Here is a 23,529-nt window from a genome sequence, read left to right on the forward strand (position 1 = left end):
TCAGTATTGTGCTTGCCCAGGTCTTTCACGACCCATTTAGTGCGTGTTACTCCCTACCGTCTTCTTTTCTATACTTAGGTCGGACCAATGCCTTCTTATAACAAGGCCTGTGCAGAGACTCTTGTGTGTACATGCAACGTCATCACCAGTGACGCCAACTTTTGAAAAACATTGGATGGGTTGAACTCAAGAACGTCTTATAGAATGCAATAATGTATGTCATAAATGGAGAGATACATTTGTTTGTGAACTCCCAAGCAATGGTGAAGGTGGAAGCAGACTAAAAGGAGGAAGGGTGTAGGGAAAGTACACGAAAATTTTGCACTTGTATGGTATGTATAGCTGTAACGGCTCATACTGGAAATAAATTCTATTCTATTCTATTCTACATTTATTCTTTAGGGACTGTTTTTACCTATTTTATCCATAAGTGCCTATTTCGAAGATAGCTGTTTTCTAAGAGCCTAGTCCGAGAAAATCTATCGATGTTTATCAATTTCAGTGCATATTTTACATTTTTCTGTGCTTTTTTGCTGCCTATTTTGAGTTTTTAGTGCCTATCAATCCTCACCCTGGTTATAAGACTTTACCTTACTTTCCCAATAACAATAGTGTAAATAATATAGGACACGGTAAAATATTGGAGTTGTAACTTATTTTTACGAAATTTTTTGTTAACAGTCAGTAATTAACTTGTGATAATTTCTTAAGTGTATAATGACGAAATATATATTTTTTAAGCGCGGGAATTTTATTTCTAAAATGAAATACAATAACAGACAAATTATTGGGTGGGTCGAGTCCCACGACCCATGGCCATCATTGATAAGTCATGAATCACAACCACACATATCGCAGTTATTAGAACTTGATTCACACACACTAGGAATACTACCTTCAATTGAAATTACGGCATGTTTCCGACTATTTGACACATTATTTTCGACTGTCTAAGTTTGTTTTGAGTTTACTTTTTGCTCAGATAGGCCAATCCGGACTGGGCCTACAGTTTAAAGTGACATCCGAATCACTGTGCACACAATGCAGACAATTTGTAACTTGGACAAGGCATTTGATGTGTGGAAATTATAAATTACACAGTGCACTAATTAGTGTTGATTTTTTAAACATGGTACGTACCGATTAGTGTATCCGTCTGTATAATATACTAGTTATTACTTTCGCAAACTATGACAATATTTTTACAAAATGTCTGCAGTGGCTTTCACTTTCACTAGGTAAGCAGTATCATATTCCTTTTGCAAAATAACGAAACAGCTGGCATAACAAAACTAGCATTTTATTTCTGGAGATTACAAGTTTGTTCCTATCCTTGGCTCGCAAAATAAAATGTAATACTGACTATCCCTGTACAGTGCTTCCAACGGGACCCCTTGATTACAAAAGTGACGGCGTTACGCTATCAGGGACGGCGGACATGTTGCATCACACGACCTAGCAATGATGACGTTTCGAAAGTCTTTGCACCGGCCTTGTTATATAAGAAGGCATTGGTCAGACAGAGTCGCAATGCTGGAAAATGTGTTTACCATATTTAATTGCTAAAAACGCGGATTTATTTTCGAGTCAGAAATCCTGAAAAAGTTCCGTGGACTTGGTGTGCATAATTAAGTGAATATTGAGTCTTAACGAATGGAAAGCTGTAAATTCACACACATTGTTCTATTTGCTTGACCTTAATTGATCCTATCTAAACTAGGTTTATGCCCGATTAGTCTATATCTGCTTAAACTGTAATCTACATTAACCTGCACTCTAGCAAAATTTATCCCCAATTGTAGACCATTTTTTTTAAAAAAATATAAAGTATTGGCATTTTGTTGTTACTCAAGTCATGCACTATTTACAGTTTTCAAGATACCTTGTCAATGCTGTATTTATATGTTTTTTTGGTTATTTTACCCCACTTTTCCGCCTCTAGAGGTAAATTGCGATGATCACGATGCAAGGTGAATTTTGGATACTTTAGTAATTCGTGTCACTTCACTTTTGAGACGCTTTTGGCTCAACGCGACGATTATGATAAATGTTAATTGGATGAGATTGATGACGGGCTACTCACAAAACAACACCCGCGAACAGGACGGTAAATAAACAGCATTTGGAAACGCTCACCCTACAAAATTTCACGGCGTCAATTTTGCATGATCCGTTATTTTGCTGCCTAAACTGCGATGTGTTTTGTTTCGCCGTTGCTTTCCCATGTCTGCCTGATATAAACGTGCAAGGGCTGTGCACTATTGATCGCCCGTATTTACGAAAAAAGGCCATCTTTTTCAAAACACATCAAATGGGGGTGAGTTCCGCTTTAAAATCAACCCGTCACAAAATCTCTCTCTCATTTTTTTTTGCGTGTTTCCCAGCTTTGCAAAAATATTTGTCATCGGCAACCTGAGAAAACGTATCGCTTTCCGCGTTGTTTCACTTGCTGCGGGATCCGAGACGGTTTATCTTTCCCTCCCCGCAGGGGGGGAGGTGGAATCAGAGGACTTAAATCATTAGTAGGGAGATCTGTTGAAGATTAATTACGTGGCTGCAGGTACTGGAAAGAAACATAAGCTTCAGGGTTGTTTTGATTACCTTATACCAACCACGTTCAGTTGGTCTTGCCTTGGGGGCGAAGACTGGAGGAGGGGAAGATTTGACTGAAGAAACAGTGTTGCCAGAATTCGAGCAATATTTTTTACGGCTTCTTTCTAAGGACCTACCACATTGATATATTTCAGAACAAGCACTGTATTTAAAGCCCTGGCATGAAAGCAATGTCGGTAGTGTGTCTGTTAAGTCCAGGGAAAGCCTGAATATTTTCCGATGTTTCAGATAGGCCTATCTTTGCACAAAATATAATGACAAACTCTTGAATATGTATATAAACAAAATGTTGGAAAGCAATACTACATTGTTGATTGATTTATTTGTTGTTTAAGTGCACTTTATGCACAGAAAGGCTAATCGGGACTGGACCTACAGGGATCCGAACCACTGCCATGTGCCTCCACCGGGTATCAAACCCGGGACCCCTTGATTATGAGGAAATATCTTTATCACTACGCGATTGGGGAAGCTCAGCAATACTATAGATTCAAAAGTATTTAAATACTAACAACATGACATAGGTGAAAGAAAAAGACCTGTCTCAAAAGTAAGTTTTTTGAAAAATCACCATTGTTTATTCATTCCTCTAATTTCAAACGCCTGACTGCTGCGATATTATATTTTAATGTGTGAGTAACTCTACTGAGGTTATTTGATTGTTTTGTTTTATTTCACTTCGCTTTTCTGCAGTGGCGAAGTAAAATAAAACAAATCAATCAATCAAGTGGCTATTGCCTGTTAGAGGCGCGAAACTAATATAGAACTTGCACAGCTCAGAGAGTACAATTTTCTCATCTTCTCATACTTTAAATGTCGATATCGATAATTACAACAAATGTATTGTAACAACGTAGATATTAAAAAGCTCGTAACAGCTTGGCGTTGAGTAACGTAGCATTCGCGGCCAGTGTCTGCCCAGTCCTAATTAGCAAGGGAAAATCGACAGCCATTATCATAGCCAACCGGTGAGCTATCGCTGACGCTCAATCAATTTCCAGCTGCGACCATTGTGGTGTGGATCGTTTGGAACAGAAGTCCGCGGCAGCTTTTGTTTAGCTTCAAACCATTTCCATTGACTCGTCACCTTCGATGAATGCACCAATTGAAGCGTTGAATTCATCCGCATGGCGCCCAATCACATGTGAAAGAAGTGGTCTTTCAATCATGGATTGTGTGTGTGTGTGATGGGAGAGGAGAGACGGGACATGTGTTATCATGACGGTTCTCTGATAGCTTCACCATACACTATACAACATTACTGTCTGTACTGTAAAAATTACGTCGAGGAAAACCGCGATTCGCCATTTAGGAATTTTGCGTTGAAAAACTACGTATTTCTTCAACACTTAAAAAGAGTTATTGACAGTAAATTTCATTACAGACGCACATTTTCGTTTCTCAGTGAAGAAACTCTTTGAGTAACACATAGTTAAAACTTCCAAGCATCTTTCTTGTCATAGCACAATCTAAACAATGCTTACATTTTCAGACTACTTCGGATTTTTTCGCAACTTCTCGTGCAAGTTCGAGGATTGAATTCCGCCGAAGCTGGAAGTGACAAGGAAGAGCAATGATCCGGCAGAATATCCGAAGAACGCCTCGAAATTCCGAAAAGTGCCAAAGTATACCGTTTAAAAGTACGGACTAACTGTAGGTCGTTAGAAATCTACCCGCCTCATAGAAGTGATGGTGCATGAAACATTAACTTATACATTCCATCGACTATATTGTGAAATCTGCAGAGAACAACTTAAGTATACCAAGTTAGGTAATAATTATGGCTCGGATAACCAAAAGAGACCTAACTCAGAAAAAAAGAACAATAAAGTTTATTTAGATATAAAAATGTAAGCTTGAACTTTACATGAATGACGAGAAAGTAAAATTACTTATTTACGTACTTGAAACATTCGGCATAACAGGATGATATAGGTGGTTTATAATATTCGATGCCTTCCTCTCTGCCTTCACACTCTGTACCTGAGCCAGTGAAATTTTGGGAGAAGCAAATACGACTGAAATGGACAACACAAACGTGAAGGTGCAAATTCAGTTAAGAAACCTCAAAAGTAACAAAATAAATTCAGTAAAGAACTGCAAAACAACAGAAAAATGACAAAAAGGCACAAACTTGCAAAATAAAAACAACATTTGATTGCTGTATGCTTTAAGGTTCCGAAATAAAAGGATGGCTGTTTATCAACTTCCAAGTCCTGGTAATAATATTACAAATGTTGAAATTTGCTGCATATACATTTCAATAGCAGTTCTTCAAAAGAGTTACTCTTAAAAAGCAACATTCCATTGACCGATCTGCAATGTGTATTTTAAGGTGGTTGACATTTATAACGTGGGTGATCTTCATTTCGTATTTCTGTCTCGATTAATAACAAAACTTATATAATACATAAGCTCCAATCCTATAATAGTCTTTAAATCTAACCGTTCTCATCTTTCATATCCCTTCTCTTTGAGCCTTCATTTGCACGTCCTAATCTTTCATCTTACGTTCGAGATGCAGGAGTCAATTCACACTCATTTGACATCGATGCGACGTAATTAGCTCTAAATGAATGTCTTTTAATCCGGTGGTTCCGTTCAAAAGGCAAGAAAAATCTGATTAATTAGTCAAACACATTGAAGGAAATGTTTCTTTTAGAAGCGGATTGCCAATGATGTTTTCCGTCAAGTTCAGAGATCAAATCACCACGGGATGGATGAATTAAGACTTTTTGCTATGGTGGTTGAAATTGGTGTCCTCCTCTTTGAAAATACATTCGACTTCATCGATTGCAGAAAACTGTTGGCGCCTTTCCTTTCTGCCACTTCAGTGGAGCTTATTCTGCTGGAGTTTTCTTTTAGTTACCTGCCACTGTAGCGCTAGTGTCGCTAGCAATATGGCCGATGGATGTGGGGTGCAATGTTTGTTTATAATGCTGTCACGGCGAAAAGTAAACGCATTCGTTGACGCGTGTACACAAGCTGTTACAGCAGCATCAAGCAAGCGTTTGATTGCATTAGGTGTTGAATATGTTCTAAAATGATCCGTTTTCAAAATATTATTAATCAACCGGCTAAAGTATAAACTTACTTCCAGACGAAACTGCTTATTTTGATTTCTCATGTCCTCGTGTTTTGAATAATATTTCCCTTTTTAAATAATACAAATAAAGTTGTATATTGTAGAATGCATTAAATGTTAGTCATTTTCAACTTTCGATTGATTGAATTGTTGTTTTAAGTCCACTTTATGCACAGTGAGGCTAATTGGGACTGGACCTACAGTTTAAAGTGGGATCCGAACCACTATGCGCCTCCACCGGGTATCGAACCCGGAACCCCTTGATTACAAGGCGATGACGCTACCACTGCGCCATCGGGAAGATTTTCAACTTTCGGTGAAGGGAGAGATTTTTCATATCTTTAGCAACAAATTAACAAGAACAACATAAAAATGCATAGAAAATAAATAAGTCATACGAACTAATGATGCAATAAAACGGACAAATGCAAGAAAATTCAATAAATATGATTGAGGTACAAAAAAAAATCCATTGAATCTCTTGATTCATCGCAACGCTTAATTTTTCATTGACACATTAAATAACAGGTTGAATTTATCACCCACCTCTGGTGGGAGTGACGCCGGCATAGGCACTGGCCCTCACGGCTGTTACGCCACGGGTTATTATTATTACAATACAAATGCATCGGGTTAGAAGTTTCAAAAAATAAGAGTTCCCCTTGTATTTCTTCAAATGATTGCGTTCTAGAACTTCGGGACTTGGGGAGTTCTATTTTTGTGGTTTTTATGTGGAAGCTAGCAGTTTTAGTAGATTGATAAACTAAAAGGAAAGTCACACAGACTATTGTGTGAATTATTTGCAAAATTATGTACACTTCTTCTATTTCATGGAATAGTTGTTTGGACAAAACTGAAAAAGAATACAGAGGTTTTCTCAACAATAAAAGGCGGATTAGAGATTTTCTTAGCACTAAAATAGCTTGGTCACAATTATCATTAAAAGATGCAGTTGTAATATTGCAGTAAAAAATTTAAATTTTCTGATACTAACCTGTATTTTAATTCTTTTAATTTCATCTTAGTATTTAACATAATTATTAACTAATAAATAATATCTGTGCATTGTAAGGAGAAGTTATTTTTATGAAAAGGGAAATGTTTGCCTTGTGGAAGAGAAATTATGTAAAACCGATTATCATCGCTTTCGGACACATCCTTTATTTTCATGCAGGGTGCCTCAACCGGGAATGGAACACGGGATCCCTCGATTTCAAGGCACCATGTTCTATTAGAAGTTTGAAACCCAGCAAAAATTATTTCCTTCAGCTCTACCATTTTAACAGTTTGACAGTAAAGTAAAGCAATAAACGATACACACGATAAATTTTATTTTATTGTCCAATTCTTGTGTTAAAATTATTGCTTAAAGCAATGGTTCCCAAAGTGCAGGGGCGCCACGAAATGTTCCAATATTTTCACTGAAATGACACTTACTTGTTACTCAACACACGGTTTTAGAACTTTTTACACATAAAACGTTGGTTGGTTGATTTGGTGTTTTAAGTCCGCTTTTTGCATACTAAGGCTAATCGGGATTATACAGTTTAGAGTGGGATCCGAACCACTTCTGCCTCCACCGGGTATCGAATCCGGGACCCCTTGACTACAAGGCGACGATGATACCACTGCTCCATCAGGCAGGCCCTACACACATACACATAAAACGTTTCTGAATTTGAAATATGTGTTTATTTTTTAACCTAAGGCAAGGAACCTAGCCACACTAAGAGAGCGTTGAAAGTGTTAGATAGGCTTACATTCTGACTTGGGTGCCGTAGATAAATCTTGGAACACTAAGGGCACCGTGAAACGAAAAAGTTTGGGAACCACTGAAGCATATATATTTTCATGAAAAGTACACTTAGGAAAAAAAAATCTTGCTTGTTGACCGTATATCAGTGCAATCTTTATGATTTCCTAGTTTTTAAGTCAAATTAAAGGTAGCGTGAAGAACTTCGGGTTGATTTATTGAAGTTGTGAGAAAAATGTTGCATTTTCATCGTCAGAATCACCATTGTATGTGCCGCAAGTGTATAGATACATGTTAGAACGTGTAAGGACATGATGATTGATTGTTCGATTTGGTTTATTTTACTTCGCTTTTCTGCCACTTTTGGCAAATCGCAAAGACGAAGACGAGTGTTGATATGATGAAATTGAGAATAGGACACTCACAAAGAACACCCATGCCCAGGCTGCGATTCGAACCTGGGATCCCTTACGTAGTAGCGCGCTGTGCCAATGTCAACCACTCCACCATGCAGGCCGAATAGGACATGATGAGTAATATATAGTAATCTCACATAACCAACCTGGACATGCTACACCTTTTTGGTTCAACAACAGTTAACAAAATTACGGTTTGTTAAAAAGGAAAAAGGGTCCCGGGTTCGAATCCCGGTCGGGCTTGGTTGTTTGTGAATGTCCATTCATCAATTTCATCATTTCATCACTCATCCCCATCTTCGCAAATTAGCCAAGAGGCACAAAACGCGAAGTAAAATAAACTAAATCAATCAATCAGTCAATCAATGTTAAAAAGGAAAGAAGGAAAAAGATATGAATTGTTCATCTTCATTTTCAAATACGGGGATTTTTCTATATTTTTATTTAGTATAAATATGAGGTTAAATATAATTGAATGAAAATGAATGCTCATTTTTATGGTCATTAGTGGGAAAAAGCAGCTTCTTGGAATTCATGCATAAAACATGTTCTACAGTAATTGTGAAAGTAACTTACAGTTACTATTGAAAGTAACGTATAATAATAACTATAACAATGTTACTTTTGGGGCGAACTACGTGAAACTCCGTTAACTGGTAGTACTGTATTATGCCCATTCTCCAAAATTAAATTACTGAAAGAATGCACATTCTTATGCAATAGTACAGTTGTAATTAGACGTAAGTAATAGAATGATCAAAGATTGTTAAATAATTCTAGAAGGTCAAATTTTATTTTTATGTACAACCCGCTTCTCTATATGACTGCAGACAGAATAGTGTGGAAAAGTGTTGTGATTATGTGCTTTAGTTTTAGTGATTTTCCGCTGCATGAAGCTCCACACTGTTCTTCCCTGCCTGCTCACAAAGGGCGTAGTAATTGGACAATCTGGTACCGTGTAATCAGAGGAGCAAAAGCGTGGCAGCCATGTTGGAAAGAGGAAAAAAAAAAAGAGGGCAGCCCCTTGTGAGCATTCAATCCTTGAAGCGTCCTCCATTCCCCTCCTCACTTCTTCCTTCTTCTTCCTCTTCTAGGACAAACATCCGGAAAAAGAGAACACAACGGAAGATTTTTGTTGATGACCCAATAGCAGGCTGGCACGGGTGGGGTTTACAAGAGAGCTCGGGGAACTGCTCACTTTTTTGCTTCGTTCTTTCCGTCCTTTCTTCGTTCGAGTACTTTTCCTGCGAGTTTGATAGGCTGCCTGAAATATTAATGTGCATTCAACTGTCTCGATGGGTAAAAGCAATTATGTATGCGTCTCCTGCGCTTATCCCCTTGTTCGCTTAAGTGTTGATGCAAATTTCATGCGATGAAAGAAGCTATCTGCTCCCGTCTTCTCCTCCCCCTCTCCCCTGTTTTCCGTTCCTGCTTTAACTTGCGTTCGAAAACTAGCAACGTATAAAACGATCAATGAAGCAGAATAGCCAGGTCCCGACAAAAGGAGAACCAAGAGAGGGTGAGATAAAGGTATGGAAGAAGTAGTGACGTTAAGCTGGAGAGGCTTCATAAAGGAGGGGGTTGAAAGGTAAGTTAACAAGTAAACTAGCAAGGTAGCAGCAAGATCCTCTTCTTCCATATCAGTACACCTTCGTTATTTTTCTTTGATACGCACTGCTGGGGTAAATGTTTATGCACGACTCAGATTTGCTTAACGTGTTTGTCAGACAGATCTTGGTTAGTTTTTTCTCTTCCCGAGTCCAAAAACGGTCTTGGATATTTCTGTATTTCAGTTCACTGCAAGGATGTTACGCTCACGATTAATATAAGTGCACAAGAATGCGATTTCAAATAACTAAATCTCAGGTTATACTATACAAGCAGCGTTTGTCAACGTAACCTGTTCCCGAAGGTTCTAACCCGGGGTACGGCATGTTTCAGTTTTCCCGTTATTTATCCTCACTGCCGCGAATACTAAATATCCTAAGTAAAATAGACAACTATACCCGGTCCAGGGTATCCGGAGCAAGCGAACGAAAGCAAGTCTCTGCTCAACTAATGACCCGAGACGGCTTTACCAGTGAACACGTGAGAGGAAACAGGATTGCTTGGAGAGGGGGCAAGCGACTGCAGTTACCAGCCTTCGCAGCAGTGTGTACTGTTTCGCTCTGCCCACTCGATTTCCCCCCTTACTCTACCGCTATGCGCGGCCATACTCCACAGATTCCGAGGATAGTGTATAGGTTTCATTTGAAGTCCTGAGGAAAGGGGGTGGGGGCACAGATTTTACTTCCTGAGTTATACGTGCATTTTGGAATTTAGTACATAATTTTAATAAGAGAAAGCGATAATTGTTCTATTGTAAAATGCATCCAGAAAACATAGTTTTCCAAAATGTAACTACCAGCAAGTACTTAAACTGTGCCGACGAAAGCAGGCCTGGAAGACCAAAGAGCAACGGAACCTCCTGTCCTTCTGAATTTCTTGATAAGTTTGGCCACGGTGTCATGGGTTATCTGCGTTCTGTGGGTTGCATTGAATGTACGTGCTACATGACGGGTGGTACCACTCCCAGCCAACAGAATGATGTCAATCAGTTCTTCCTTCGTTAGTGGCATCTCTTTTTCATTGGTTCACCTGCCTGAAAAGGAAAAATAAACATTAGTCACCGTTTTCACAATTTGTATGGAGATTATGACTCACCCTGTATAATCACCGAAAATTTTCTATCCCTGTCCAGTACGCGATCTTCGCATGCAGTGAAGCACCTTTGCGAGAGCCTCAACAGGTCCCATAACATCCTACGTAGTTCATGCAGCGAAGTCTAATTTAAAGGGCAATAGGCATAATACTGTACAATATGAGGCGCGGTGGTTCCTGCCAGGGTCTTCCTGCAACGTTCATTTCCAAACAAGGATGACAATTCATTGCGAATTATCATAACGCTAGTTCGACACGAGCAGTTGCTACTTTCATGCAACAGTGTTGGCAAACGCCACCGTTATGGCTGATATTTTATCAAACGTCCACAAGCTGCGTCATCAAAGACTGAAAACTGCACCAGGTGCAAGATAATACCGGGTGTTTCATAAATAATTGATAGGTTACAAAAATGTATTGCAAGTAAAGTATTTAACTTACGTTCATGAAACCAGTCCAGAACGAACGAGGAACTCAGTTTCTTTCTTCTTCTTCTTCTTCCCAACTACAACTGTTCAATGTGTGCACTACGGGTGACACGGGACACATCAACACGATAGTCTACTTCTTGCCACACTCGCATCAACATGGGTTTGTCGATAGTGTCGATTGCTGCGATGATACGCTGCATCGGTGAGACGAATACCCTGTCTTTGATGAAACCACACAAAAAGTAGTCACGGGGTGTAAGGGCCGGTGATCTTAGGAACCAAAACATTGCATAAAACACTGTGAGTAATGTGGGTGATTTAAATGTCCCCTCGGTAGGGATATAAACTCTCAGCTTTACAAAGCATACACGCTCAAACTGTTTGCGATCTTCGATCGTTCTGGACTGGTTTCATTAACGTAAGTTCAATAGTTTACTTGCAATAAATTTTTGTAACTCCTCAATTATTTATGAAACATTCTGTATTTAGTTGAACCGCATCTTACCTTGATGAAAGAGCGCCCCATTGAGGCAGTGAATAGATCAATTTCTGATATCTGAGGAAATAATCAACGGACAGTTCGTGATTCAGAGGTTGCAAACATGAATGAATTGCTTCTTGAAGTTCAAGAGCGATCGTTGGCTTATTTCTCGCAACTGCAGGTTCAAGACTATGCATACAATTCCATATGCAGTGTGACCCGTGTATTCCCAGGGAAGGCGCTATGCTTCCCCAGGAGTCAGCGAAGCCTTACTTAGCCCGAAGGTTCGATTGATTTGATTGATTTTCTTCATTTTACTTCGCTTTTTGTGCCACTTTTGGCTAATTGGCGAAGATTTTTTTTTTTAAATTACGTGTATTGTAGACAGACTGTCTCTGTATCATGCAGTCTTATACTGTCATTTCTTCAGTCCCCTTTTTTACGGTGCGCCTTAGTATTGTATTAACTTGTATTTGAATAACTTTAATTCTCAGAGCTTCAAATATAGAGTTAAACCGTGGAGGAGGGTCCCAGATATTTAAGGCAACGCTGTTCTGTACGATTCAGTTCCAACAACAGGTACGATTTCTTAAGTATACCGTACATATCTAAATATAAAAAGAGAAAGATTCTGAAGCCCCATATATATATATTCGAGAAGTGAATACCACTTAGCCTTATTCATATTGAATAGCAATAGCTAGATCTATACTAAGAATTCTGTTTTTCCGCTTGCAGGTTAGGTCTAATGACACATTTCGGCGCCTTGGCGGCAGGTCGAAGTCCGTTTGTAGCTGTGTATCCTGACAAACCCAGTCCTTGGTACTCGACGTGGGCGGCTAGAGTACATCCACACGCGGCGCTTACTACTACTACAGACTCTGCAACAGCAACTAGGCTCGACAGGCCTAGCCCAACCGGTAAGTGATAACTTTGGTAGTAACGAATTTATTCATATATTTCTTCTTTGGATTACAGTAACAGCTATTTTTCCCAGAAATCTTTTAACATGTTACAACATGTATATTGAACAAGAGATAAACTTTGTTTTACCACAGATAAAGGTGTGGTTTTACTAACAAAATTTTACAGAAAAACATCTAAATATGAAACATTTCTGTTAAAACATTCTCAATTACATATCACATGGAATTTGTTAAGTCCACTTCATGCACATATAGGCTAATCGGGACTAGACTTTCAATATAAATTGGGATCCGAACCACTATGCAATGTGCCTTCAGCGGGTATCAAACCCTGGACCCCTTGATTACAAAATTATCACATAGAATCTGAGCAACATTAGTAACCAATGTGGATGTAAGATTCGTGAAATAAATTATCTAAATTGAATTTGATTTTTTATCAGCTTATTACAGTTTTAATCTCTTTCTGCAGAATAGTTAGAAGAAATGTGATTTAAGTCCACAGTTCGATCACATGAACATATTGGTGAATTATGAAACATTAGTTTTATAGATCCACTTTATCAACAACTATATTCTTTGAAACCGATTAATTTCGACAAGCCTTTGTCGTCACTTACATACAATTGTTGTACGTCTTCATTGTGACCTTTCTTGCCAACTTTCAGTGGTTAGTTTCATACTTAGACGGTGGCGGCGCTACTTAACATCTTCGTCGTACTCAGTATTACATGTCGGAATTTTCAATATTCTTCTCTCACAATAGGTATCAAAAGCAAACAAGACAGTTACACTAGTGCCCTAAACAAGAAAAAATGTAATTGGAAAAGCGAAGATAATATATATGGATATCCAAGAAATGACATCATTGCGGTATGTCATTTGTGGTTGTCTTGATTGAAACCCTTCTTTTTTCGGGCTAGGCGCTTTTGAAAGTAAACCAAAATTCCTCTGTTCAATGAATCTCGCAAGATTCCAGGATTGACTTTAAACCCCAAACCAGGAAATTTATGGAAAACTTGGTCGTCCATACAAAAAATATTGCTTTTCATGTAGCACATGACCGAAGGTGAGTGAGGCGGAGATTGGTGGATGTAAAGCGCGAATGGGGGCGGAGGTTTGCTATCGATTCCAAACCAAAGTGATACTCATGAAGGCAATATATATTGCCGATGCCAATTTCAGTTTAGCGAAGCAAGAAAATTCGTTTCATTTAACAAGCGGTAAAACTCCACTCACATTAACAGGAAACTGATTAGAATTTTAAAAAAAGCACCACAGATCCAAAATAGCAAGATTAAAGTGCACTGTTGGGGATTGGGGGGGGGGGGGGTCTAAATACCGTGAAATAAACACAGGACCGAATAAAATACAACCGATATCTGGTTGAACGAGTAGCGGTTTCGGAAAAACCAAAGCTCACTTTGGCGAAAGGCCAGAGTTGCCAGATAATGAAAAACGAACCTCCCTTCGTTAAACGTAAAAAAAGCCCCTTTTTGTGGTGTTTGTGTCGATGTGATACTCACGTATCGTCATGCTTCTACATTTCCCCATCGCTCACTTGTTACGTTACTGTGTTAATGCTGTAGTGTGAGTATTGTTTGTTTAAAGTGGGGTATATGTAGCGAGGGTACAAATGATAAATAGTATTTGTATATTTCCACAATATACAGTATTAATGTTCCGTAATAGTGCGGAAAACGTTTTAATTGTCAATCTTCCATTTATAAAGGGTGTTCTATTATGTACCATATACAGATTACATTGCAGCCAACAGTGTTCAAATATACTCATAACGTTTAAAACAGGATTTTTCAACACTACACAAACAAGACGAATAAAAAAGAAACATTTTTTAAAACTTGAACACTAAATGATTCCATTTTTATATATACTTTTTAATAATCTGAAGTAGTGGGGTTAATGCTATAACAAGGACCACTTACAAGTGTAGAAAAAAGGCGAGGCTATTTGATTGAACAATCAGATTTGCTTACACTTAAAACAATGCCAAGATGGGGCCTGTACCCCAATTCTTCAGGTGTGATATGCTCTGATTTTTAAGAAATTCTGAATTTCTAGTGTAGAAAAGGCGAGGGCTCAACAGATAGATTTACCCATACTTAAGACAATGGCAAGAGGGGCTTAAATCTTAATTTTTCAGGTGTGGAGGTTTGGGTTTAAGTCCTCATAAAATATGAAGCCTCCCCTGATGGCAAAATGATAATATTGTTGTCTTGTAAACAAAAGGCTCGGGGTTCGAGTCCTGATAGATTGAAATACATGTGGCAAAATAATATGTCCACAAGTGAGATTTTGAGAATAATTACTGCTAGTTGATAGCCCCCAAATCTGAAACCCCCCTCCCTCCTCTGCTCAGACAGATTCGGCCATGTGTATAAAAGCTATATCTGTGTGATTGTTGTTTATAAACTTGTCAAAAATATAGCTTTTTTGGCAATATTTCTATGCTCTATAACTTACAGATCTAATTTAATATACAAATTTGAGCTGTTGCCTGCTTTTTTTCCAATATCTGATCAATTCTATTGCTTGGGGTAGGCAATTATAGCTCGGAAATGCATGAATCTATTAAAAGACTAATGTTTTGCCTCCATGCCTTGCCGGCACGCAAGAGATAAAATCTACACGCTAGAAGGGGGCATTAATGATTTTTCTGTACGATTCACTGAAGGGGCCATTAATCTTTCTGTGCGACAGGGGAAAAAGTGTAACATGTCTGCAACATGTAAAAGTGTAACAAAGATTATTGAGATTTTCACACAGTGGCAATGAACTGACCCCCCCTCATGCTAAAAGCAATTCTATTCTGATAATATGAGCCTAGGCAAGACTTGGGAGAATATTATCACAGTTCAAAATCCAATTTTGTCTGTATAAGGGTCTCAGAACCCAGTAAAATGTGGGCATATTCCATATTGAGAAGTGTTAATATTGTTGCATTGTAATCAGGGGCTCTGGGTTCGAGTCCTGATATAAGATTGAAATATATACAACTGCCCACACATAAGATATTCACTGCTAGCTGATAATACAGTTGAGGTTTCAAAGCTGGTAGAGTGTCTGGGGCCTCTCTGACAGCAAAATGTTGGTATTATTGCTTTGTAATCAAGGGGCTTCTGTGTTTGAATCAGACTTCTAGAACTGCTCTGTGACCCGCTCATTTCTTACATCATAAACATATGATTTTTCACCTATGAGAATAACGCTACATATGGTGTCTTCAGGTAATGCCTCATGGAATTCACAGATAATTTTAATGTTTGTTCTGTCATTAACCACAACCTGTTTTCTTTTTGAAGTGTTAATTACAAACATGGGTCTCTGTGTCTTGAATTCATCTGGTGTGTAATACATGTCAGTATTGCCTGTAGTGACCCTCTTGAAAGCCGAAAAAGCCTCATATAATTTAAGGAAATCATCCTTGGACATGTCTAAATTGTAATTTTCTCTAGGAAAGACCTCATTTCTGCCATTTTTAAGATATATGTTCTTGATGTTGCAGTTATCAAATCTACTTGAATTTTTTTCCTGATTGTTGTGTCTTCCAGTCTGAAACAGTACCACCACAAAATCAGGCATGTCGTATTGAATGCTGGAGAATGAATTTGTCGCATCAAATTCATAATAGCTACCAGTGGCATGCTTCTGTACGCATTGATATGTGTAAAATTGCAGAGGAATCTGTGGATTTTTTAGGATATCAGCTTTGTATTTAAGAGCATAACTGGCCTCATATTCAACAACCGGGATTCTTAGCTCCATAGTCTGAATAATGCATTTGCCCTCATCAGGTAAGGTATTGGGCAAAGCTTCCCCTGTAGAGTTTATTGTACTGTACCTCATCAAAGCATTGTTATCATTTGCAGCTCTTCTAAATGTAATTCTTAAACCACCCTTCCACATAATTTCTTTGTAATCTGAGAAGAATCCTGGCAACAGGCGCATGGGGAACAGCACTGTGTGGTTCTTAGATAATATCTTATCACCAGCCTCAAATCCGCCTATTTTGTAGTAAGAAGCTTCGGTTTTGGATAATTTTAATGTAGCCAAAGCTGTGGAGGTAATGCCGGGATAATCCACTCTGTTTATAACAACGCCATGCTTTCTGATCTCAATTTCAGAGAATAGATGGGGTACAAAATTGTCTACAAGTCTTATATTTGTATTTGCCGGATAATCTGTTCCATCGAGCTTTACAACATCAAATTTGATGTATAGATCTGCTCTGTGGGGGTGTATAAAGCCGTCCCCTACATCAAGATCAACCTCTATTTCTGTGTTGGGTTGATTTAAATTTGCAAATGTCCTCCTGTTTGGGGGGAATGATTGTAGCTCATAACTCTCAATATTTTCCATTGTATGTATTTTTATTTAAATATTAATCTCTATGATAGCAGTTGTTGTGGCTCCAGCAAAATCAACTAATTCTTCTTTTTCATTAGTGACCATCAATTCATTATTATGTATTCTGTTATGACACACAGGAAAATATAATGTTGGGGATGGATTGTAGATGATAGGCTCCATGAATTCAGAATTAGGTTTGAATGTTGCAATGATGCCAGTTTGTTTGTGAGTGCCTATGCCATTTGATTTGGTAATCATACCCTCAGCCACATTACAGTGAATATTTAGAGTCTCTATGGCTAAGAATTTAGGTATATTCATAGCAGTGTGTTTGATGGCCGCTTCAAGTTTCGTGTTGTTCTCAAAGCCTAACAGCTCTCCTATAGTACCCAGATCCACTGTTTCTGTGGCAGATACAATCTCTACTCTGTGAGTGACAGAATTTTGAGTTAACACTACACCTCTGGGTAATTGAGCATTTAGAGTGGACAGATTATATTGCCCTGGAGTGATGACAATTTTTTGATCCCCTACTGCAATTGTGTTGTTGTGGTGTGTAATATTGGGGATCAGGTACATGCCGTAAAATGCCCTGAGAGCTATTGTTTTGGGATACACTATGTCATCATGCAATTTGAGTTTCAATATTGAATTTTGGCTGGTGAGATGGAATACCCCCATGATGTTTCAGATACCACAAGGCCTTTTGAAAATTTTCAATTGATGGTTTATTTATTTGAGACATATATCTGAGAACAGATAAACACAGATGTCCGCAATTAACATCTTTGAAGTTTTGAACACGGGCATTATTGTAATAAAGATTGGGTGATTTTAGATATTTTACTAAATTTTCAGGTGGAACACCTCCAAATGAATCAAACACAAATGCCTCATTTTTTAAATATTTAAGATAACAGATCCAGTGAGTGCCCTGATTTTTGTACTCATCCAAATTAACAATGCCACACTCTTTGTTGAGTGGTTGTTCTGGTAAAGAATCAGACATGTACACACCCCTAAAATGTTTGATGCCCAGTGGCTTGATTAAAGTTTCAATATCTTGGTTTGTAAGCGGCTCTTGTTTTTTTTAAACTTATTCATGGCTCTCTTAACACCTTTGCCCTGTTTCTCCATGGCCAGGTTATGGCGCCTCTGCTCATCTAATTCTGCCTTATTCTTCTTGGCATCTATTACTGTTTTTGCTATGGCAGCTGATCCCCCGGCCAAGCTCCCAACAGCCCCGAGTGCTGCTAAGATGGCAGGGATGGTAAATATAAACCCCCCCACATGTGATTTTTTTCTAGATTGTTGTAATTTTTTTAATTGGGGCGTACTAAGCAACAATTTCATACCATGGCCCTTTGCAAGACAAGAGCTTTTTTTCTTGCGCTGCTTTTTGGTCAAGAGACTATCAATGGGCCCAAGAGATTTGAGACCTGCATAAGGTATCTGATACATAACACCCTTGGGCTTCATCATAGGTTTATTATATACATATTCACAACCCCCACCCCAGTTTTTGTTTGGTGCTCATAGCTATGGTGGTTCCCAATGCTGATATTCTCTCACTTAAAGAAGCATCTCTGCTTACAAATCTACCAAATGCAGCCTCTTCTAATTTCTTGTCTGCAACATGTCTCTTGTCAAGATCAGAATGTGTGTTGTATGCTATGTCATGGTCTCTGCAAGCAGCATCTAGGGGATTAACACCAGGGTCCCCTCTGTTTAATCTATGGTTCAATTTTGTGCCTGGACCACAATACTGATAGCCTGGAATGTGTAGTTCAAATGGCAGCTTGTTAATAATGTCATTAACAAGGCCCCGACCCTCAGAGACATTCCAAAATTTAGGTGGTAGAGTGTTAATAATTTTTATGAGATATCCAATCCCCTTAGGGTCATTCACTATAAAATTAGACAATTTTGTGCTTATCATGTCCATAATTCCAACCTTTTCATTGTAAAAATTGTGGTTGCCAGCATTTTCCTCCCCAGCTATCACCAATAACCTATCTACAAGTTTCCTGACATCATCAACCCACACAAATTCTTTAGGCAGGGTGTTGTATTGTTTGATCCCACTACCAGTCTTAATTTGTGACCATATGGGCTTGATTAAATTGTTGTATTTTGCTCCACTGCTAGACTTGACCCTTTTTTGTGTGGGATCATTGTTCTGGTATAGAGCATCTGATTTTATTAATATTTCTTTGTAATCCTCATAATCCTGATCTGTATAGCTGCCAGGCCTTTTCCTAGTCATCAGTTCCCACAATCCAGGTGTTCCGAGATACTTAACAAAAGCACCTTTTTCTCCGAGTCGAGATTCTGAATAAACAATTATATCATCTCCCATAAATGTTACTTTGAAATTGCCAATTCTATGAATGATGCTGCCATCAAGCTCTGTGTCAGCATATAAGCCAAAGACCTCATCTTTGTTGTCTTTAGGTGTGGTTAAATATTTTTGAGCAAGAAGACCCAATTCAATAGGATCCTGACTAGCCTCAATTCTTCTAGGAGCAACAGGACTAGGTGTATGAATACTGGAAAGTGGGGTGATTGGATAATCTAATATGTTCCTGGCAGCTACAGGCACGAGCTCTGTGATCAAATCTTGATTCTGCTCTGTAACAGTTTTGATATTCTTACCTAAATTATTAATAGCATCAATTACAGGCTGTTCTGTTTGTTTGTGTTTTTCATAAATTCCTCGGTTCTCTGATTTCCATCCCTTAAATCTTTTTACAAGATAATCTCTTAATTTAAGATCATCAATGATTGGTCGTTTCATGGTTGTTTATATATGTTTCAACGTCTAGAAAATCGTTGATTTTACTTCTGTATTTGCCACTACTGGGTGTTCTTGTCATATCAATTGTGACAAACCCATAACTGTTTTGGTTCCAGCACCTGCTGCAAAATTTGGAAAAATCATTGTAGCTCAAGTCCCCACCTACATATTCATCATGTATGTGTTTGAGGTTGGTATGATCTTGATGAAACACACATATAAAATTGCTGTTGTCTCGGATCAGCTGCTTCGGTATTTTAGAAAAAGTCTGTGCCAGGTAGAAGCAATCAATGTTTTTGTGTCGGCCCTGTGTAAAGAAATTTCTAACCTTGTTTTGATTATCCAGTATAATGTCATCAAACACAACAACAGAATTATCGAGACATTCATGAAGTGGCTTAACATCTGGTTCAAAAGTAGCAATATCCAATCCATCATATAGCTTCATCAGCTGCTGATATTTTAATTGTTCCAAGCTCTTAGAGAAGACATACAAGTGCCTGTTTTTCCAGTCTAACCAGTTGGGGGCCAATAAAAAATTATCAACCATTAGTGTAGTTTTACCACAAGCAGATGGCCCAACAATAAGACACCTAATATTATCAGGCAGCAATTTTCCATTTCTCTTATTCTGCTGTTCAGGTTCTGGCAGCCTTTTTATAACATCCCAGGTGCTCATATTATCACTTTGTCTGCATCGATCCAGCTGTTTTCCGGATGACCCAGCCATTTGACAAGTAACTTGTTGCCTTTTCTGCGGATGACTTTTTCTATGAGATATGTGTCAGGCTGTTTAGTTTTGCTGAGCTCTTGTTCATAGAATCGGCCTTTGAGAATTTCTCCTCGGTGATCTTTTATTATATATGTGTTAAGGGTCCCGGGTTTAACTTGAACCACTGTAAATAATTCGGTGCTCCAGTTTCTTGTAAAGCCTCTCTTGAATAAGTGCTTATATTTGCTGATTCTTACTTGATCACCCACCCTGTATTTGGCCCTTCTTGTTGTTGGCTGGTATCTAGGATAATAAACAGTCCTGATCAATTTTTGCTCATCAGATGAAGTTACTTCAGAGGGTTTCATGTTGATTGTGGAATGGACCGAGTTGTTATATTTATGTAGAAGTTCTGGAAGAATATTAATCCATTTATAATTACCTTGAAGTGTAAATTGTTTATACATAAGATTTTTTAAGGTTCTGTTGAATCTCTCTACAATTGAGGCTTTGAGATCACTGTAACTCGAATAATGTTGTATTGACTGGCTTTTAATAAATTGTTGAAACACTGAATTATAAAATTCTTTGCCATTATCTGTTTGCAAATAGCGCGGTGATCTTCCTGAGTGATCGATGATTGTCCTGATGGCTTCTGTAACACATTTTCCACTCTTGGATTTGAGTGGCACAGCCCAGGCAAATTTTGAAAATGTGTCTATGACAGTAAGTAGATACTTGTAGCCCTTGTTGATTTTGTCTAAGTTTTTCAACTGTCCACTTGCCAATTCAATCAAGTCGCTTTGCCATAAATCATCTATGCCTTTTGTGACTACTGGGAGTCTCTTTTAATTATGTCGGGCTTGTCTGTGTAATTCATCAACAATAATTTGTCTAGACATAATATGAAAACAAGAATATTGCAACTATGGGGTGTTCAGCAGCTGAGACTGCAGGATTTTCTAAATATAATTTGTCCCCTATTTGTATTTTAAATTCCAAAGTGCCATCATCTTCAGTATAGGCTGTTTCTAATGTATTGGGGTCTGTAAAATCCTCTAACTCTACACTGGTGATTTTTGGTTTGTTGTCAGCATTTGTTATTGATAAGGTAGGGTAGTGGTGTGCCTGTGGCTGATGCCAATATTTGATCTTGATTGGTCTCAATGTGCCCCCAACAAAAAATTGATAATAAAATTGTGCAGGGGACAGCATATATATTTTGCCACCTGGTGTAAATGGAGAATCATATTCTTTGTTGGGGATACTGTACAATTCAAGAATTACTGTATGTTTTGGATTCTCGATTATGCCTGTTATTTCCTTTTCTGCTGTGAGCAATCTGCTTGTTACAGATTCAAGGTGCTCATTGATGGTCCTAACAACATCATCATGGCCTGGCTTGATTTTTATGTCCACAACAAGTTTCTTGTATTGTTGCACAATCTCTTGAAGCTGGGTGGCAAAAACAGACAGAGCATTTGCTTGATTGGATTCCATGGTTCCTAGCTGTTGCTTGATATTGGCTACAATTTGCTGTAAATTTTCAACAAGTGACAATTTTGAATTTTGAGCAGTAAGATCATGGACCTGTCTTCTGATATCCTCAAACAGGGCATGCAGTTCATTAATATGTTGATTGGTTGGTAGAGTGGCCACTGTCTGAGTGAGATGTTTGATCTCTGTCTGGATATTCTTGATATCTTCTGATTTCAATATCCTATTCACTCCCCTCTTTATATTTTTAAGTTCCTGTGATGTAGGAAGATTTGATACAGTATTTTGCAAAGATTCAAGTGCCAATTTCACATTGTTTAATTCAGAAGCATCAGCCACATTTTGCATGGCATTTTGGAGCAGGGCTATATCTGCCTGAGTGGGTGTTGATTGCTGTAAAATTTCAAGCTTTGTTTGAATATCATCGATCAAGTGATGAAAATGAGATAGTTCAGATTCAGTGTTGAGGTTTTCAAGCTTTGTGATTTGGTTCTGGACACTGACAAGAGTATCTACAATCCCAGGCAGGCGAGATTCTAGTACATTTGCCAAATCACTTTGCACTGCTGCTATTGTACCTTCAAGATGGGTTATGGAACTTTGAATTTTTCCAAAATCTTCATATGTTTCAAGTTGCAGCTTGATGTTTGCAACACTCCGAGTTATTGCATTCAAAGCATCAGAAGATGGCAAGTTGTTCATAAAATTTTCAAGTGTCTCAATTTTTTCTTTAACCTCGGCTATGGCATTGTGCAGAGGGTCCAGATTAGGTATCTGGAGTGATTGAATCTGTTCTTTTAGAGTGGAGATCACTAGATCAAAATCTTCTTGTGATTTTATGCTTTTGACAATTGTTTGGAGCTGTGTCTGGACATTATTTATCTGCTCTTCCAATTGTTGTTTCAATTGCTCAGAGTTGGTGGCCTGGGTCTTAAATTTGGCTTGAAGAGCTGCTACAGCTTCTTCTAAACTTTGAAAATTATCCAATGTGGCCAGATCAGTATATTTCTGAAGCAGCACTTTGAGTTCAGAATCAATTTTAAGAAGAGGGTCCATGCATTGTGATTGCAAATTTGTAATTTCTAATTGAAGACTGTCATTGAGTGTGGTTTGTAAAGCTTGTAAATCACTTCTTAATTTCTTGACTCTGACATCAAGCATTAGAATCTCATCACTGTGATCTTCATGTCTTGTATGGCCAAATATATCATTAGGCATTTTTGTTTAGTAGTTATTTATTATAGAGTATCTGATTCTTAATTCTATAAAAAAGGGTATAAGCTTGTCATAGGATCCCGGGACCTCAATGTATAAGCAGTCACCAGCAGAAACAGCATATACAGTGCCAGAAACCATGTTTGAGTGCTTAATTCTATAAATATTTCTCCCTACTGAAATTTTGACATCACCCTCAGGGGTTGTAATAAATTGCAATTGCCCACCTACAGGTAATTGGTAATGATTTAAATTATTGTTAAATATGTACAATGTTTTGCCTGTTTCATCATCAACATCTGTAAGTATGCTGTTCAGATGAATAATTAACAAGCCACTCAGTTTAGACAGCATATCAGAAGAGGGTTGTGGTGTTGGCAGGTCCATAATAGCCTGTTTTTTGAACCCAAATAAGTTCATAGGCATGTTTATTTATTTCAAATCATGCTCTGTGTTTGGGCATTGATTGCCATTTTTCAAATCACAATGCCCCCATGGTAAAGTATGCATGTCACATGATAAAATGCATCTC

The 23,529-nt window shown here is 38.2% G+C and overlaps 1 protein-coding gene across 2 annotated transcripts in view; it reads left to right on the forward strand.

Annotated features, from left to right (window-relative positions):
* Nucleotides 1-23,529, forward strand: part of Hmx (H6 family homeobox) — a 172,689-nt gene that overhangs the window by 132,907 nt on the left and 16,253 nt on the right. For both annotated transcript variants that reach the window (XM_083127523.1, XM_083127524.1), the window contains one exon: nucleotides 12,218-12,399. In XM_083127523.1, the coding sequence (XP_082983649.1) occupies nucleotides 12,218-12,399 (182 nt within the window). The remainder of the gene's footprint in view (nucleotides 1-12,217; nucleotides 12,400-23,529) is intronic.

Source organism: Lepisma saccharinum, chromosome 8 (genome assembly GCF_977018435.1).
Source record: "Lepisma saccharinum chromosome 8, izLepSacc3.1, whole genome shotgun sequence".
Classification (NCBI taxonomy): Eukaryota; Metazoa; Arthropoda; class Insecta; order Zygentoma; family Lepismatidae; genus Lepisma; species Lepisma saccharinum.